This window comes from Narcine bancroftii, chromosome 2, assembly GCF_036971445.1.
Source record: "Narcine bancroftii isolate sNarBan1 chromosome 2, sNarBan1.hap1, whole genome shotgun sequence".
NCBI classification, from domain to species: Eukaryota; Metazoa; Chordata; class Chondrichthyes; order Torpediniformes; family Narcinidae; genus Narcine; species Narcine bancroftii.
The window spans coordinates 337,909,033-337,921,164 of NC_091470.1; the positions used below are offsets into that span (position 1 = coordinate 337,909,033).

General features: G+C 39.5%; 1 protein-coding gene and 1 long non-coding RNA gene across 14 annotated transcripts in view; one reads left to right on the forward strand and one right to left on the reverse strand.

Annotated features, from left to right (window-relative positions):
- The window catches only part of map3k22 (mitogen-activated protein kinase kinase kinase 22), a 179,077-nt gene that overhangs the window by 82,953 nt on the left and 83,992 nt on the right, over positions 1-12,132 (forward strand). For all 13 annotated transcript variants that reach the window (XR_011352488.1, XR_011352489.1, XR_011352490.1 and 10 more), the window contains 2 exons: positions 7,891-7,964; positions 9,851-9,912. Coding sequence is in view for 1 of the 13 variants with exons in the window: in XM_069922175.1 (XP_069778276.1) it covers positions 7,891-7,964; positions 9,851-9,912 (136 nt within the window). In the remaining 12 variants the exon portion in view is untranslated. The remainder of the gene's footprint in view (positions 1-7,890; positions 7,965-9,850; positions 9,913-12,132) is intronic.
- LOC138755719 (uncharacterized) lies at positions 1,964-9,669 on the reverse strand. The gene is made up of 3 exons (XR_011352499.1): positions 9,524-9,669; positions 2,287-2,418; positions 1,964-2,197 (listed from the first exon to the last, which is right to left on the reverse strand). It is a non-coding gene; the product is annotated as an uncharacterized lncRNA (long non-coding RNA).

A 12,132-nucleotide genomic window follows, 5' to 3' on the forward strand; every position in this document is an offset into this window, starting at 1 on the left:
AACGTCCTGGTCGGCTGCATCACAGTGTGGTGTGGTTGCTACAGAGAAATGGATCGGAGGCCAGTCCACAGGACTATAAGAGCACCAGACTGGAGTCTCCCTCCACCCACCTTCAACTGTTAGGAAAGAGATATAGGAGCATCAGAGCCAGCACCACTAGGCTGATGATCCCTTTCCACGGGCAGTGATGTTTGTCTGTATGTGTATTATGTCTGTATGTTTTGTTCCGAGGACTGGAGAACGTTGTTTTGATGGGTTGTAATTGTGCAATCAGATGATGATAAACTTGACTTGACTTGAAATATCTAAATAGCAACCATTACAACATACTAACATTTATTTTATTCTTAAATCATGATCTTATAAAGCAAAGAGGAATAAGTGACAACATGAAGGATCCAGTAGTAATGTTGCAGACCTATAATAATGGATAAAATAGTCCTTGTTCCTCTACACAAAAAAATAGGATTTTGTCATCCATCAGAGTAGAGAAGATGCCGTGATTTAATGTTTCGCTCTGATAGCATTGCAGCAGAGAACTGAATTTGTCAAGAGAAGATTCAAGATTCCTTTATTGTCATGTACACAAAATACACAAGGTTTGTTTATTTTTATTAGCCCTGTAAAGGTGCACAAAGTGGTTTCACTAAATCAGTGCGACTTTCAAGATGAGAAAGAAATGCAAAATAGAGTCCCTTCAGAGACTGTGGATCCAGTCTCATCCTCCTGCACTCTCAAACCTCTATAGGCTTCCTGTCAGGTCCAGCACTGAATGTGAGGTGGAGACATCCAAGTCACCCTCCTCGGACTCTGGGTCTGAACTCTCAATACACGAGAAAGCTATCAGCGTTCAAGGGCCTTTGGGAGCCCTGCACACCATTGACACAATCACGAATCTCAGTCCCGACACCTGGTTCGCAGAAGCCGGTGGCTAGCAGCTTGGTGTGAGACCTTGGTCTGCTGAGCTCCATACTGGAGCCGGGTCTGCTGTTGTGGTTTCTAACTTGGTAGGATCCTCTTCCCAGGCTTCTCCTTCACGATGTGGAAGAGGGTGGGGTTGGGAGGGGCGGGGAGGGGGCTGCTAGGAATGGTGTTCTCCTGCTCTAGTGGTCTGGACCATTTCTGCTGCGCTCCCAGAGCTCGAAAACCTCGAGATCTATAAAGTAATTGTGAAATTTCTCAGAGATGGACTTGCTTCCTTTGAACCAAAACTGACAGCTAAAATATCTCAAAACAAGGAAAGATGGCTGTTTAAAATGTGCTGCTACATGTCTTTGTTACACATTGCACTTACCTTGTATTTGAAATCCCTCAGGCCATAATAATGATCACTTCCATGTGATTAATACTTTTTGTGATTTGAGCAATCCTGAGTTCCTATGTACACCTGTCTTGAAGCACATTTTATGATCCCAAGCACTGTAAAAATATATATTTTCCTGCTATTCATCTGAAATCTGGAATAAGATGAAATTGCATGATTTGTAGTTGACTCGTGCCTCTCCAATAATTCATCCAGGCATTTCCAATCAAGAAAAATGATTTCCTTTATGACCATTTTCTGCATTGGATATGTAACTAATTATTTACTACCCTGTATGGAGCTTGTTTCCAAGGAAATTAGTCCATTTTTTTTGTTATTGAATTTTTTTCAGGTCTAAATGGGTGGCTCAGTGAGCAGAACAGTGCGATGCTATTACAGTGCCAGTGACCCAGGTTCTAATCGGTGCAGTCTGTAAGGAGTTTCTCCATTTTCTCCGTAGTCTGCGTGGATTTTTCCTGGGTGCTCTGGTTTCCTTCCACCCTCCAACAAAACATTCGGGGTTGTAGGTTAATTAGGTGTAATTTGGCAGCACGAATTTCAATGGCCAGAATCGGCATTAATCACGTTGTAATAATGATTTACCCAGTTTACTCACAGTTAAAGAATTCACTCTCTTTCAGCACAAAATGGAGTTGACTTTCTTTATTTGCTTCAGGCACAACACTACCTTCTTCAACTCCCCAAACACCACCTCTGTCCTTCTCATTGTCTCACCACCACATGGGTGATCCTGATGCTCTCACTCTCCTCCTCCAGTCCAAGATCCATCACCCATATGCTGACTGCTTAACTAACCTGTGCATGCGCGCCATTACTTCTGCATGATGCTTCGATTACGTCATGAGTGGCGACTGGCACCTCCTCCTGATGCAGCTAAGTATGTGACCACAAAATTATAAATTAAAAAAAAAAAATAATTTAAAAATTTGTAAAAGGACCTCCCTGAGGAAGTTGTTGCTCACCTTTAGTTGTCACTCAGATCATCTCCTCCAGTGTATAAGCATTCAGGATTTTCAGTGGAAGTAAACTGCAGATGCTAGTGTGGAGTGCAGTGCGCAAATGTCCTGGGAAAAACTCAGCAGGTCTTGCAGCATCTATAGGAGATACGGTAAACGGCAGTCAATCTTTCATGCCTGAGCTCTTTGTCAGGAGTGTGGGAAAAACAGGTAGAGAGGAGAAGGGGGAAGAACACAGGTTAGTAGGTAATAGGTGGGTACAGGAGGAGGGTAGAAGCTGAGAAGTGCTTGGCGGAGAGAGCAGAGGGCTAAGAAGAGTACGTCTCTGGTAGAAGGAAGGGAAGGGGTTGGGAGCTGGAGGAAAAGAGACAGATTGTAAGATGGGTTTATTGGAAATCGGAGGTGAATCATCTGATTGGAGTTTGCCAAGACAAAATATAAGGTGTTATTTCAACAGTTTGCAGGTGGCTTCATTTTGGCAGTACATGATGCCATAGACATGTCAGTGGGGTGTGGAATTGAAATGATTGGCTGGGAGTCCTTGCTGTTGCAGCAGATAGAACAAAGGTGTTCAGCATCTCGTCACCCCGATGTAGAGGAGGCTACATCGGGAGCACTGGATGCAGTAAATTACCCTTAGAAATATGATGGATAAAATTATGTTGAACTTTACAGGCCTATTGTTGAACAACTAGGTTCATTTTGATCCATCAACTCTGCATGTGCAATCACCATCAGTTCATTTTCTTGATATAATCCCACGTTATCTAATTGAATAAAATTCAATGATCATCAAATTAAGGCGGTAGGAATTTGAGAGAATTCTGGATCCTTTTCTTCTTTTTACATCTCTCATGAATCATACAAAAAGACACAGGACACACTGAGTCATGGCTTCGGGCAAGCTCAACCCATTTAAGGCTCTGGATCAGAGGAGAGCAGGACAATAAAATTCATGTGCTTAAATAGTAATATTAATATTCAAATAGATTAGCTTAAGTAATTTTCTTTAATAATTTAATAATTCCCTGCACTTCAAATTTCATTAAGGTGTCAGTGTTTTAATAATTTATATCTTATATTTAAGATATAACCATCAGACACATCTTTCCCTCCCCCCTCTGCCTTCCATAGGAATTACTACCTCTGCAACTTCCTCATCCACTCATCCCATCCCACCAATACTCCGCCCCCACCCCCCACACTCCCGTGAGCGTAAGACATTCTACACGAACTAAACCTTCTCCCCATCATCATCCAGGGCCCCAAACAATCCTTTCAAATGAAGCAACACTTTACCTGTGAACCTCTAGGTGTTATATTTAACACCACAAAAGTTACATAATATGAATTATGCTTAGATTTATGTTTTCGATGTGGAGAAGAAGTTGGCACTTTTTTTTGCATTTGTAGGGGGTTAGGGGAGGATTTTTTCTTTTTAAAATTTCTTTTTAATCTTTTCTTTATATAAATACCACATGTATTTGGATTAAGTTTGAAATATTGTGATATGTTTGCTTAGTGGTTTTATTCTAAATAATTTTTTTTAAAACTGTGGAAAATAAATCAGTAAAAAAACCTGGTTTGTTTAAAAAAAAACAGTAGGCCTGTGTCCCAGGAATAGATCTCCATGGAGGACTGCAAAAGTCTGCAGATACTGTGATTGTAGTAAAAACACACCGAAACTTTGGAGAATCTTGGGCTGTCTTTCAGCATCCATAGGATTTAACAATGCTAACAATGCTAACCTTTCTGACCTGAGCCCTTCAAGGAATATGCAGGATGAGCCAAGAGCAGGAAATCACAGAATTCATACAATGCTGGCTGGGGAAGGAGTCTAGACCAACAAAAGGTGTTAATTGGATATGATAAGAGGAGAAGAATTTATTATATCTGTGTGAAAGGAAGCAGGGAAAAGGGAGAGATAGCTGGGGAAAATTGACGGGGAAAAAGTGAGGGGGAGGGTTTAATTAAAGCCAGAGAAATCGATATTAATGCCATCTGTTTGGTGCCATGGAGATCTGGAGGGTGCCCAGTTGGAGGATGAGGTGTTGTTCCTCCAATTTGCGGGTGATCTCAGTCTGGCAGTACATCAGACCACGTACAGACATACCAGCAAGGGAATGGGATGGGGAGTTGAAATAGGTGGCCACTGGGAGATACACACTATTGCAGACGACTGAGCTTTCCAGATGACAAGAAATAAATGTCTCTTCAGTGGCTACCATATATTTCAGCGTATAAATCAACTGGCATATAGGTCACCCCCATTTTTCAGCATAATTTTAAAGGTCTTATGGTATATCCAGTGTACAAGTTGATCCCAATTTTCTGGATGCCTGAATTGGCCCGTTGACTGGCATATACGCTGACCCCCTATAGATCATGTGGATTGATCTCCTGGGCTTTGGCTGAAGGTGATTGCTATCATGGAGGCTCCATCGACACAACACAGCATGCAATGAAAATATGAAGCGAGCTTTAAGGTGAAATCATAGAAATAGCCAAGAAAATCAACAACTGCACTGCTGCAAGAAAATTTGATGTGCATGAGAAGTTGGTAAGAGATTGAAGGAAGAAAGAAGAAACTTTAAGTAAAATACCAAAAAGGCAATGTTCATCGAGAAAAGGATTCACTCATTGGCCAGAGTTGAAAAATCATGTTGCAGAATGGGTACGTGAACAGAGGCAAGATTAGAATAAAATGTTACGAGCCCAAAGTTCCCCAAAACCCAGCAGTGAGAGACATTCACTTTATTCTGTTTTCATGTTTAAAGTTGTTTTTAATCAACTTTAAACATGAAAACAGAATAAAACTTTAACTTATCTCTATAATTAACTAACCCAAATTAACCCCCTTCTAATTCTAGGCGGACGTGTATGTAATGTGTGTGTAAATTTAAGAAATGTTCTTTGGTTGGTTTACAGTTAAATCTCACTTCTCTTTCTTCCAAGTTCTCTGGTTGCACAGAATTTAACATGTATAAAGTTCACCAGGCTTTGGTGCTCGAAAAGTAAATGTTTACCACTCAGAAAGATTATTGTAGGGTTTGCAGAGAGAGATTTGTTGTTCCAGGATTTCCACAACCGAGGTACCACCATTAGTCATCTCATTGTCTCGCTGATGAAACTTGCCCTATCAGGGTTCTCCAGATGGTAACCTCTTTCTTTCAGGCTACCACAGAGTTCCTCTCTTTTCCTCTTATTCCAAGAGAAACATCAGACAGATAGCACTTCCTGCCATCCACTGCTCTGGGACGTTGTTTCCAACCAGCTCTTCCTGGCTTGCACTGTTCAGCTGCTTTCAGTGTCTCACTCACACACACTGGCTGAGAGAGCTTGTTGAGATTGATCTCCCCCCTCTCTCTCTCTCTCTCTCTCTCTCTCTCTCTCTCTCTCTCTCTCTCTTTCTCTCTGCCAGAAAGTCCATGTGACTCTCTCACTTGCAAAAAGCCCCCTTTCTTCAGCAAACCACAGGAGTTCTCCCCTCTTGGTCAAGCTGTTGTCTTAGATAAACAAAACCCAGGAATGACCTTTCTGTGAGCACCCTGTAGGTACTTGCAAACAGCCAGTTTGTCACCTCCAAAACAATGGCTATTCATTTCATGACATCATTTTAATTAGCACCTACTTGTGAAATTTGCATAAAAGTCTCCATAGATCCTGCAATGTTACTGAATATGAATTTTTCAGTATTTCAAATAAGATCTGTTTTAAAATGTGTGTATATTTGTAACCCACTAATCTTACCAAATTCCTCCCAATGTTTATCCATTACTATAGTCACCCAAAATAAAATAAGAACATTTGGACTGCAGTGGGCAAAGTCACACCCAGGTGTCAGTGATGATTTTCAGGCTGCAGTAAGTTGGTGCAGTCATTTCATGAATGGGGAAAATCTGCTATTATGACAAAAACCAAAAGATTTCACAGAAACTACCAAAAGATCTTGATCATTAAAGTTGTAAGTTTTCACCGGTTTATTATACGGATCCAGCAGAAACACCAGTTTGCATTGGCAAATATCAGAAACGTGGACGAAACCCCCATGAATTTTGATAGGCAATAGATCAGTGGAATGGAAAGTGTTAAAACTGCAAATCATAAGTTGAGGCCACAAAAGGACCAGGTTTTCTGTGGTGTTATCGTGCATGGCCGACAAGACAAAGTTAAGACCCATGGTAATCTTCAAATGCAAAATTAAACCTAAAATAAAATTCTCTGCAGGTATTTTTGTACATTTTCGTGAAAAAGGATGGATGGATGAAAATGGTGTAAAACTATGGATAGACAATGTGTAGAACAGGCAGCCAGATTAGTGCTATATAATACTTACATGGCGGTTATCCTGGGTGGTTTGATGACTGTATTGATGTCTGCATGAACAAGCCATTCAAAGACTGTGTGTGAGAGATGGAGTACATGGATGCTGAGAGCAGAAAAGTCATTTCCAAAAGACAGGGCTGCATCACTTGATGTGGTGTGTGACTTTGTCCTCAAGGCATAAGACAAAGTTAAATTGGAGACTATGATAAAATCGTTCAAAAAGTGCAGTATCTCTTGCGTAATTGATGGCACGGAAAATGATTTATTGTGGGATACTGACGGCGAAGCTGAAACCGCCTATCAGATATAGACTGGGACCCATACGATGACTGTTGAAACGTGAGAATATGAATGTACTTGCCGCCATCTTTGCCTCAGATAATGATAGCGAGAGTGATTTTGAAGGGTTTGAAATGTATTATTGTTTTCAGACGACGATAGTGATTTTTGAAAGGTTCTAATTGGGTTGTTGTTTTAAATAACTATCATAATAAAAATCTGTTGCAGTCAGTTTTTTTGTTGGTTTTCAAGGGTTCATTTATATGCCGAATCTGCTTTTTCATGAGTTGACTTATATGCCAAATTGGCATGGATTAGATTTTGAGCTGAATTTAAGGTCTCTAAAGTATATCCGGTGTTTAAGTCAACCCCACTTTTTCAAAATCTTTTTTGGGTTTCACAACTTTTAATTATACAGTGAAATATATGGTAAAATTGCTTGCAGGGTTACGGGTTCAAACAGCAGTAAATAAGTGTCAGTGAGAAAGAAATTAATCTTCATATCTCAGGCCGAAAGCATAATATTTAATCCATGTGTTTTCTATCCTGCTTCTGAAATCCTGCTTCATAGAAGTCAGTGAATTGATGGACGATCTTCTATCTCATTGTTTAGTTAAGGAATGGATGTTTAGATTGATAAGTTATTCTTTAGTTTCCTTGCAAGGTTAAAGATATAAACTTTTTCAGTTGACCTAATTTTAATTTTAGAGATGCAGGATGGTAATAGGCCCTTCCGGCCCATAAGCTCATCCTGCCCAAATATACCCACGTGACCAATTATCATTCGAACCCCATATGTTTTTGGAGGGTGGGTTGGAGTGGCCTCTCGAAGGAAACCCACACAGACACTCAGAGAATGTGCAAACTCCTTACAGACAGTGCCAGATTTGAATGTGGGTGACTCCCATTGTGCTAATCACTACTCCAACCATATAGATATGTATTTGTGTAATCTGATATCAAAGCTAGCTGCTTTTCATATGTCACTGTTGTTTCTGATTGCAGATGTTGGACCCCTTCAGCAGTACTGAAGCATCACTTTCTGGAAGTTGTCAGTCACTGGATAGATCAATAGACAGGTAGATATCTGTAGTTTTGAATAACATGTTCATTATTTTACTCCTTTTACTAAATGTGTATCTGTGCTTTCACTTCCCATTCCTTCTTCATTTATGGTGTGGTAAAGAAGGATGCAGGCTTTATTCTTATTCTATTAATGATAGCAACATATTTTACCTTTTCATTTTTCAATTTTTCAGGATCTGGGTGTTGCTGGCAAGACTTGTATTTATTGCTCATTCCTTCCACTGAAGGAACTCCCAATACAGTATTTGGGAAATGCTTCAGTGCTATAGGAACTTTGTCTGAAACATCAAACTAACAGCTTGTATAATAATCTGGAATGATGAGGTTAAATGGATTGATAGGATCTTTAGACTTCTTGGAATGAATATACTTTTCTCTGTTATTTTTCATGTAATTGTCTTGTTGGTTGATCAAAAGTGGAAGATTATCCAGAAGGGAAGATGGGTTAGGTATCAAAGGTTATGGGGAGAAGGCAGGAGAATGGGGTTGAGTGGGAGAGCATTCTTGATGGGTTGAATGAGCTACTTCCTTTGCTGTACTGTTTTGTGCTCGGTTAATATCTGCTGTGTTCAGATTGAAAGGAGGGAGGAGCAGGAGAAGGTAGACACAAGGAGCCAGATGGCCTAGTCTTGCTTCTAGTTCTTCAGCTTTAATTTCCTTTTTCAGTTTTTTGCTGCCTTTAGCACTATTTATTATTTTTCTATCTTGACAATTTTATAAAAAAATATTTATTATGAACATGATAAAACCTGTGGCTTTAGTCAGATTCTTGGAGGACAATAGTGTGGTGGTCTTTTGAGTTATCCCAACTCAGTGATTTCTTCCTCTGATCCAGTAAGCTGCCTTCAGTTCCATGCATTTTGGTAGAATCGTGACAAATGTCTTCTCTGAGGCAATGTAAATGGCATTTGTAGATACTCCCTGATCTATTGCATGTATTACTTACACCAAAAACTCAGCTGGGTTCTTTGCATATCCCTTACCAGTTACAAGTTTATGCCAGTTCCACTCCACTCCACTCCGATAACAAATTAAACATTAAAACTTTTTAAAGTTTGTCTGCTTAAAAACATCTTATTACTATAAATACTTCCCAATGCTCGCACGCCAGTGTGTATACCCACACACACACACACACACACACACACACACACACACACACACACACACACACACACACACACACACACACACACACACACACACACACACACACACACACACACACACACACACACCACACACACTTTCTGACAGACAAGGGATAAAACTTAACGGAGATGGTACTCAAGGAATGGGGTCCATTGCTTATTTGATTGAGCACTGGCAATTAATCTTCCTTGTACAAACATTTCCAAAGATACATATAGTTGAAGCAAAATTCGAGCAATGTAAAAGTGGTAAAAAAAAATTGTTGTGCACTGGCGACCAAAATCACATCCATTTTGCTCAAGGGGGAAACTGCAAAAATGAGACTAGGAAATGCTCAACAAGTAAAAAGCAAAATAATGCAGATATTGGAAATGAGAAACAAAACAGAAAATGCTCGCACTATTCAGCAGGAATGTTGGTATTGGTGAGAGAGATGCAGTTGATGTTTCAGGGTGAAGATTGTTCTGTAGCGCTATTCCATTCTTCATAGATGTTACCTGCTGAGTCATTCTAGTATTCTCTGTTTGTGACTTTAGAATGGGATGTAAATGGGGAATCACAGTTGAACATGTGTTTCCACCACTTGTGACTTCATAGTAGAATTAAGGATTCTAAATGACCAAATGCTCAAATTTTATTGATCAATTTCAAGTTGTACTTAAACATTTGAAATTACATCCACTGTTTTTGAAATGCTTGTTTTTCTTTATTTTATAAAAAAACCCAGTCCATCTTTCAGCCAGTCTGGACTAACAAAGAGTTATCCTGATGAATGCTTCAACTTCAAAGGTAAGAATTTCATAACTCACCTGTAAAGATGAATAGCTATTACTTGTCATATCAATGAAGGGCCCCCTTTATTTGCATGTGGAAACCATTGCATGGTCATTGAAAATAATGTATGAGTGTCATTAAGAGAGGGGAGAAAATGTGGAACTCGAATAATGGGTCTAAATCTGAAAGAAAGATTGATCAGAAGTGGAGGCTCAATTATTCATGGCAAGGACTGAGGAGATTAAATTAACATTTTTGTCCTCAATGGTGGCAATGACAAAGTCACTGCAGACAAGGTTAATGGATTTGCAACTGTTTTCAGCCAAATGTGCAGAGTGGAACATTCACTTTGGGTTCATCCTGAAATCACATTGTGATACAGCATAGTTTTCAGGCAGAAGAGAAATGTAAAACACACAGATGTTGGAATCCAGAGCTGCTGGAGGAACTCAGCAGGTCAGGCAGCATCCATGGGTAGAAGTTATCAGTTAACATTTCAGGTTGGGACATCAATAAAGAGTCCTCCTGCTGAGAACCTCCAGTTTGAATCACTCCAGGAAATTGTTGAGCAACATGAGGAAGAAAGAGAGAGAGAGAGAGAGAGCAAGAGAGCGAGAGAGAAAGATTGCTGGAGTGTAGAGATAAAAATTTGAAATATCTTAGTTCTAATCAAATTATTATTACACAAGCCTTTGAATTCTATAAACATACTTAAGACGGTTCATTATTGCCCAGGTAAAAGGTAAAGGTTCCATTATTGTCATGTAATACTACATTTAGATGTTGAGTCAGTTTGGAATTTCTTGTATCCAAGTGAGTTCTTCATATTAGGTGTTCAGTGGAATAAAATCACAATCACTTACAATTACACAGCCTTTCAAGGTGGAAAATATTCTGAGCTCTACACTGTTGGCATCATAGAAAGAAGGCATGCTTGTCAACAGTTGAAGGCAATTTCCGTTTTCAACTTCATTGCTGCCAAATATTCTTTTTTTTATCTGATACATAATCTTGAAGTGAGACAGCAATCAATGTTGTTGGGATTATTTAAAGTCTTAAAATGTTGATCTTTTTTCACATCATATACTTTGTCTAGTCTTGTTCAATTTTGTTTCAAATTTGCCTAGACTTGTGTAGACTACTTGCACACATTATTAATGGTAGGAAATTTAAGGGGACAACACCCAAGAACCTTCACCCATTAACTAGACATGCACAATGAGCAGTAGGGCCCTGGGTGGGGCAAATGCATAGTTCCCTGAATCTGGCCACACGACGGAGTGGTGAAGAAAGCGTCTGGTATACTTGCCTTCACTGGTTGAATCATTGAGAATGCAAGTTGGGATGTCATTGGTTAACTCACACTTAGAGTATTATGTGCACTTCTTTCTGGCCATGCTGTTAGAAAGATGTGATTAAACTGGAATGAGGCTGAGGTGTGACTTATGGAGAATTATAAGGAGCATAGTTAGTCAGAGTGGGAAACGGGGGATGGGGGGTGAGTCTAAAACTAAAAAACATAGATTTAATATGAGAGAAAGATTTAAAGGAAGTGATAGAGAGAAGTAGGATTACAAAGCTTAAAAGACATTTGGACAGTTACAGGGACAGGAAGGGTTTAGAAGGATATGGGCCAAGTGCATTCAGGCAGGGCAGCTTGGTTTGAATGAATATGTTGGGCTGAAGGGACTGTTACTGTGCTCTGTAATTCTATAAACCCTACAATCTATGCAGCCGAAGCATTAGATAGAACTTTCCAGTTCTTTGGCCAATTACAGAACAGATGTTTGTTTTGGTATCAAAACAATTTTAGCCAGCTGGAATCTCCTATTGATCTATCCAAGATTCATGAATCTGAACTGATGCATTTAACGTGTATATTAGTCAGCCTCGTATGCTTTTCTCTGCATGATGTAGATCATAAGATTCCCCACTGGACAATGAATATTTTGGCAATAACATATCTTGATTGACAAATGTATATAAAAGCCAAAAGCTGACCTCATTTGCTCTTGTTACTAAGAACATTTTAAATCTGTTGCCTGTTGCTACATTAATTTATATTCTTTTAATGACCATTCGACAAAGAATGCTATGGCTTTTATAAATGCTCTGCTACATAAATGTGTGAATTTAGTTCTTGTAACCCGGGTATAATCTTCTGATGGGAAGCCAGATTCCACCTGATCATGGAGGTTCAGCAAAATGCAACACTGCATGGACCTGGCTAAGCAC